At 41.3% G+C, this 7,335-nt stretch overlaps 1 protein-coding gene across 1 annotated transcript; it reads left to right on the top strand.

The window, feature by feature from the left end:
- Nucleotides 1–5,333: 5,333 nt before the first annotated feature.
- Nucleotides 5,334–6,300, top strand: LOC142643837 (serine carboxypeptidase-like 18). Its single transcript, XM_075818556.1, has 4 exons — nucleotides 5,334–5,429; nucleotides 5,785–5,865; nucleotides 5,962–6,117; nucleotides 6,229–6,300. The coding sequence occupies exons 1-4, from the start codon at nucleotides 5,349–5,351 to the stop codon at nucleotides 6,277–6,279; spliced, it is 369 nt and encodes a 122-aa protein (XP_075674671.1). The 5' UTR covers nucleotides 5,334–5,348; the 3' UTR covers nucleotides 6,280–6,300.
- Nucleotides 6,301–7,335: the final 1,035 nt, after the last annotated feature.

The following is a 7,335-nucleotide window of genomic DNA, read 5'->3' as shown; positions in this document are numbered from 1 at the left end:
GAAACTTGGTTAAGTGCAGTCCTCGGACCACAAACCTTGTGGAAATTGATGTCTTGTCATTTGTTAAACAGAACCTTAGTTAGGCCGGGACCTCGGACCTCCTGCTTTGGAAAAATTACCAGTTGAGATTATCATTTTTAAGAATCAAACAGAAACTTGGTTAAGTGCAGTCCTCGGACCACAAACCTTGTGGAAATTGATATCTTGTCATTTGTTAAACAGAACCTTGGTTAGGCTGGGACCTCGGACCTCCTGCTTTGGGAAAATTAACAGTTGAGATTATCATTTTTAAGAATCAAACAGAAACTTGGTTAAGTGCAGTCCTCGGACCACAAACCTTGTGAAAATTGATGTCTTGTCATTTGTTAAACAGAACCTTGGTTAGGCTGGGACCTCGGACCTCCTGCTTTGGGAAAATTAACATTTGAGGTTATCATTTGTAAGAATCAAACGGGAAATTGGTTAAGTCTTATCTTCGGACCACGACTTTGATCAAAGTTAACTCCTTCTTATGTCTGGGTGTTAATGCGTTACTATTTATTAACTCGGATCTTAAGTTTTATATCTTTAAATGATAAGCAAATTTGTGTAAGGAATGGTCCTCAGACCTTACATCCTACTAGAAACGGTGCTATACATTACAAGGGTTTGATCGTTATATGAGGTATTTTCTTCTTTTTAATCAAGGCATTGTTTAAATATCTCAACCATGTCACCTTCTGTTAAATCTATAATAACATGCACGTGATTATGTGGAAGTTATGATTATGCAATCCTTGGAGTTAGATTTGTTTACTCTGAGAAACTTTTGCTATGAATTAATGGGAAACTTTTGCGCTAAGTATAAAAGGAATAAAGTAAAAACAGGTGCAACACGGGTGAAAATCAAATAAAGTTGTTCTTCATTAATCATTTGGACATGCATTACATATAAAGGCTGAACATGGAGAAAGAGAAGCCCTAAGCTAGGTCCTGAGCTTTTGGAGGAGGATCTTGCTGAGAAGTGCTGGTTCCCTCTGTCTCTTTCAGCTCCAACTCAAAAGGAGACAGAACCTTTTTTCCTTTGTCTGCTACTTTCGTTGGAGGGACATTGGATTCCATGGTTTGGCTAAGGCCCTTCTCGGCATCTCCGCCTCCTTCCTTGTCTTTATTGGAACCCAAAGGTTCTGTAGGATCTGGAATTGGCTTCAGGACCATGGGAGGAAAAGCTGGAAGAGTTGTCTCGGGGGTAGGAGTAGCAGCAGGAGCCTCTTCAATCTCTTGTATCTCCAGGGGAAGCCAAACGTTCTTGGACTTCCTCAGATCCGAGGATAGAGAAACTCCTGCTACGTTTAAAGCTTCCCCCCAGACTTTCTGACAGTACTCCCGGCACAAAGCCGCGAAGTCCTCTGTCAGCTGCTCCTCGGTGGTTGCTACCCCTTCCTCGAAACTCACCTGCTTGGTAGCTGGTAAGGAGAATTGGAATGAGCTGGCTTCTTCCTTCATCAGCGCAAGTTCTTTTTCCAAATCCGAGCGTTCCCGTCGGACTCGGGCGAGCTCATCATTTTTTTTGCGAAAGAGCTTGCGCTGCCCTTCTATCTGGGTCTTCATAGTCTTCAAGTTTGACTCGACCCCATTTTTCTCTCTCCTCAGCTCAGCCACCTCCGAGGTAAGCTTTTCATTCTCAGCAAGAGCTGTGCCCAAGGACTTCTCTGTCTCCAGCCTAATCTCCAGCTCAGTCCTGGCCTTCTTCCGAGTGTCTTCTATAAGTTTCTCGGCTACAAAGACCTCCTGAATGGCCTGTAACAAAGTGTGATGGAATCAGGAATAGTAAACAAACTTATGAATATTGTTAAAAGTGGAATCTTCCTAAAAAGGGGTAAACTTACCAGCGCTAAATCCCTTTTTAAAGAGAGGAATAGTTGTGGCTGGCTCATTTTTTCCAAGGTCTCCATGTCCTTGGGCAACAGAAGAGGGCGCTCCAACACTTCGGCCAAGTGGTGGGCATGGCCTTGTTGAACCGCCCTTATACTGGATTGGCAGGAGATGGGTGCGCCGTCCAGTCTTAAGTCGGGGGACCAGGTCTCGTCCCTGATTTCCCCGCTTTCAACTGAGCGGGCCCGACCCTTGCCTTTGTCCAGCCTCTGCTGCTGAACCGGTGGGAGTTGTTGTCGTGGTTTCTTGGGGTCCTTACTGATCGTCCCCTCAATATCCCCCTTTCTCTTCTTCTTGGGATCCTCGGCTGGAAGTTTTGGCTCAGCTGGAGGAGGGGGAGGTGGCAAAGATGGGGGAACTTGGGACGTCCCTGTCTTTTTCTCCATAACCTTCGCAGCTCTATTGGTTAGGAGACCCTTCATCCTGCCCATATCTTCCTCGGATTCATCCTCGGGTAGGGCAACTACAAACCCTGCAATTCCAGAGGCCTCGGTGGCTTCTTCCTCTTCGTCGGAAAGTACGACGAATTGATTCCCTCGAGGTCTCTCGGTGTCTTCAAAATGGAATTGATCTATCTCCTCGTCTAGTGTATGTGAAGAAGACACCTGCTCTTCTGGAATAATAGTTGCCTGAGAGTGCACGGCGAGGGGAATTGCCGCTATGGGTTGGTTGTACAAAACAGTGTGAGGGGCGTTAGGGAGCTCGCGGTCGTCCAAAAAGTGGGGCCGGGCTATGTTTATTCTCCTTCGTCTTCGGTCACCCGCAATTATGGCGTTCTCTATCTCCTGGAAGTCCGAGGATATGGGAGTATACCCCAGAATGAGATGAGCAGCCCTGAGTTGTAAGTCTTCGCTAACGAACACCTCGGAGCGAAGTACTCGGTTTAGGTCTGCGATGTTACAGTGACTCAAACGAGGGCGCACGTGTTGCTTATCTGCAAAAAAGACGTCAAAACAAACAAGCCTGATCAGATTCACACAAATATGTAATAAGTTTAAGTAATTATGAATACTCATTTTTGTGTGTGGTAGAGGAAGTTGTGTTGTGGGGAGATTAATCCTATGGCATCGCACCTGGGTCCCCCCACTCAACTAGGCAGTGGAGGCCGTCGTGCCAGTTCCCAGAGACGATCAGGTGGTCGTCTTTCATGCCTTTGTTGGATTTGGGTAGACAGGAGATTAACCTAACGACACTAGAACGGGACTTAATGTAGTAACCTACATTGGAGAGTTTATGGGACTCGTACAGAAAAACGACATCATGCCAGGAGAGGTTTAGACCCATTTGCTCGTTTAGAGCATCGACGCTACCCAAAACTCTAAAAACGTTTGGGAGGCATTGATCGGGACACAACCGGCGGTTGCAAAGGTACTCCCTAGTTACAGGTTTCATTGGGAGGGTCATCCCACCCTCTATAAAGGCTATCATTGTGATGATAACCTCTCCCTCTTTCCTAGAATCGGCCACGGCTTCCGCCGGACAATATTCTAGACCTACGTCGCAGGGAATACGATACTTGGCCCTAAAGCCTTCCATCCCAGCGGTGGTATCAACTAGACACTTGAATCTTCCCATTACAGGGGAACGAAATATTAGAATCTAAGAGGGAGAATGCTTATAGTGACAACCGAGGACAAGGACCGATGAGAAAAGGTTAAGAATAGAAAAAACAAAAACTTACAAAGTTGAAGGTGTGCAAATTTCCACGGTTTTCTGCAGGTAAAGTATGATGGCTGATGTTTTGATGGGATTAACCCCTGGGGAATTAAATGAAGGCGCAGGTTCCCGAAGCGTCATGGCGTGCGGAAAAGCGGCCTCGAAATTATATTTGTCCCGCCCAAATTTTCGTGGAGTAACGAGGGCCGTTGGATGCCCATCTCGCCGTTGAACGTGGGGGACAAAGTGTAACTTGCAGTAATAAATGCGCGCGTTTTTGAAAATAATACTGCCAAGTGGCATCTTCTGGGACGGAAAACGATTTCCACACGTGCCATCATTCACAAAGTGTGTGGAATAGGTTCTCGTCAGATCAAAACCCTATTTTTCTCCTCGGACGTCGAAAATTAGAGTTTTGAGGGGCTATTGTGGGGAGTAAAAAGACCCTGATGGGTATATGGGCCTTTGGGCCATGCTAAGGAAGGCCGACCTGCTCCTGGGTTTAGAACTTGTTAGTACTATGGGTCGGCCCATACGCCGAGGATCCGAGAGTACAGTCGAGGATGAGTTTTCCCCTCGGACGGACATCGGAGATTCCGGGACTTCATTGTAAAGGTTAGGGAATGACACGGTGAAGACCAATGGTAAAAGGGGGTGAACCCTTGAATGTCCTAGAAGCATCGATGCTAGAGAAATACCAAGGATAAAGGCTGCCACATCCGCATTAAAGACCCTGCACCTACCACCCTGGCCGCATTAATGGGGAAGTGACACCTGAACAGTGGAAGGGAAACTTCTAGTTACTATTCAAAGGCACTGAGAAAATAAATATCTAGGCTAAGGGGGAGTTGGGGCAACACGTGTACAAAGTATCAAAAAGAAGAGTATTTAAGGAGCAACCTAGAACTAAAAAGTGGGGGGGACTACTTTGTAATCTAAAAAGGAAAAGAAAAAAGAGGAAGAGATAATATAAGAACAACTCTTGGCTTACGTCCGAGGAGGTTGATTTACAATATTCCCCGTTGTTTTTGAGTGTTTGCAATCTTTGGCTTGTCATTTAATCCTCACACACTTCTAACCTGGGTTTCAAGCTCACACTCTACAAATTCATATTGTTTAAGGCTCATTGGGCCTGAGCCCGTAACTGTTCTTGGGGCCAGGTGTAATTGTGCACTTACAGTTGCTTGATCACCCATAATTTCTTGGAAATCAACTCTACATTGGTGGTGATTCCTATTCTGGTCTCATTGTTCCTATGCTTGTCAAACATGTACTTGAAGGTATTAGAGCAAATTTAATTGGAATCTTTCTTTGTTTATCAATTACAAAAAATTTGGTAAACAATGGATATAAGCTAATGTTTAGTTTATGCTATGAAAAATAGGTTTGGAAGCCGGACTCAGGCCAAGAAAGCAACTTCAAGTACGTGATTTAATTTTGTAACTCCATTAATTTTCATAAGGAAAATTGTTAAAATTGCTATCGATTTTATTATAAAATGCTTACAAACTAATGTGGTAGTAAATTTCATTCATGCCACTTCAATATTTAAAAAAATGAATTTCTAAATTACTCTTTGCTGATATTTGAAAGGTTTATGTATTAAATATATAGCATCACTAGTATTACTCTTTAAATAAGAAGATATAGAGAAAGGATCTTAGATTTGGAAATTTACTTCTTCTTTTTTTCAATTATTAATCATTTTGTGTTTTTGGGCAATCACTGACGTAGATGTTTCCTTTGAATTGTAATAGGGATACTTGCTCGGGAATCCAATGACAGATTCTTATACTGATGTCAATTTTAGGATCCCTTATGTGCACAGGGTGAACCTCATATCAGATGAACTCTATGAGGTACAAAAAAATGATGATAATTAGTAATTGCCTTCATTTTGATGACCTCTCCTCATGAAACCCTATCAATAATCTTAAACTTAGGATCATTTGTATGCTTATAATAAGAGTGTGTTTTTCCTAACCAACAAAAAATGATTTTGATTTGAACTTTTACTGCTACTCAAAACTAACAAAAAATGAGACAAAACATTTTTGGAAAATAGTTTACTTGCAAACAGGGGCCTTAGTTACTATAAGCTTGCAAATTATGGTAACTTACTCATGTGTTTGCTTTGCTTGGTGTCATCCATTTTTAGTCACCATCCATACACTCTCTTTTTTTTGCTAACTTTGAATGATTTTTCTTTTTTAGGCGGCCAAATATAATTGCCACGAGGATTATGTCAATTATAGTATTAACAATACACTACGTGTGACAGCTCTTCAAGCAGAGGTAAATTAAATATTACTACTTTTCATGATCTTGCTAATGAATTGTGTCTCTTGACTTTTAAGGGAATTGAGAGTGAAATTCCATTTGAATTTGCAGTGCCTTCTACAAATAAACCTAGCACAAATTTTGGAACCTCAATGTGCTTATGCATCCGGAAAACCAAAGGAGGTTGAATGGGAATTGAGAGTTCAGGAGTTAAAAACCATGAACTACCTCCTCTTAGAAACTAAACTTCCTGAACTTCAGTGTCGGGTAAATCTACCTTTCTCTCATAAATGTGGTTGTCGAGGTTTTGCTACATCATCAATGTATATTCTTCAAATGTACATGAATTTATGAATTCGATCGACTTATTTTCTGTAGGGATTTACATATGTGCTTGCTTACAAGTGGTTGAATGATGATAGAGTCTGAAAAGCTCTTCATGTTCGAGAGGTATGTATTAAATTAAAGATTCTCCCAATAGTTTAACTTTTTAGGAGATGTAAATTTAATCATTTAACCACATAATTCTTATGTTATGCATTGTAAGAAAGACTTCACCTTGAAAGAATAAATGAAAAAAAAATACTAATAATGATGTCACGCCCCAAACCCAACTATAAAAATAGGCACGTGACAACCGCTACACGCTTATAAAGTAAGTACCCTACAAGTGTGTAAGACCTTCTTAGCAAATAAAATTTATCCTCAAAAATTACATTAAACTAATCGCGAACCTGCGCGTTGCACATGATAATTATTTTTATGGTGGTTTTATTAAATTTTTTTTTATATAATTTAAACTAATTTAATAAAGAGTAATGTATTTTGTAATTATATTTTTATTTATTATAAGAATAATCATAAATGTAATATAGGTGTGGGGGTGAAAGCTCCTGAATAAACATTTGGGCTTTGGGCCTGATTGGCTGGTACCAGTTTATTTTTGATCATGGCCTCCAGGCCCACAAGTCTGTCTGCACTGTAAAGGTCCTAGGAGCTGTCCGAGGATGAGTGCATCCTCGGGCATGCCCGGCGATAATCCTAAGGCTTGCTAAACAAGTTAAAGGCAGAATTCTAGAAATAACTTATGGATAAGAGGGCGATCCAAGCACCCTCTAGACGCAAGGATGTGAGAGAAATATCTAAGGAAAATGCTGCTACCTCCACATTAAAGACCCTGCATCTACCTCCCTGGCCGCATTAATAAGGAAATGACCTCTGAACTATAGAATTCAACCTTCCTGCTATTATTTAAAGACTTCAAGAAGGTGGTGGATGGGACAAGTATCTAAGGGAAAGATTTGTATAACACGTGAATGAACAGTGAAGAGGAAGAAGTATATAAGGAGATGAGAGAGGAAAGAGAGGGGGATCGGCTCCTGAACTAAAATTAAAAAAATAAAAATAAAAACTAAGAATTGTAAACTTGGGCATAGAAAGAGAATATATATATATATATATATATATATATATATATATATATAT

Source organism: Castanea sativa, chromosome 7 (assembly GCF_040712315.1).
Source record: "Castanea sativa cultivar Marrone di Chiusa Pesio chromosome 7, ASM4071231v1".
Classification (NCBI taxonomy): domain Eukaryota; kingdom Viridiplantae; phylum Streptophyta; class Magnoliopsida; order Fagales; family Fagaceae; genus Castanea; species Castanea sativa.
Note: the sequence above shows the minus strand (reverse complement) of the source record. Positions and strands in the feature narration are given on the sequence as shown.

Bases quoted from the DNA above. Each gene is read 5' to 3' on its own strand.
- LOC142643837 (XM_075818556.1), top strand. From the start codon at position 5,349: ATGACAGATTCTTATACTGATGTCAATTTTAGGATCCCTTATGTGCAC. The intron at 5,866-5,961 runs GTAAATTAAATA...TTGAATTTGCAG, and splicing joins TGACAGCTCTTCAAGCAGAG to TGCCTTCTACAAATAAACCT. The intron at 6,118-6,228 runs GTAAATCTACCT...TATTTTCTGTAG, and splicing joins TTCCTGAACTTCAGTGTCGG to GGATTTACATATGTGCTTGC.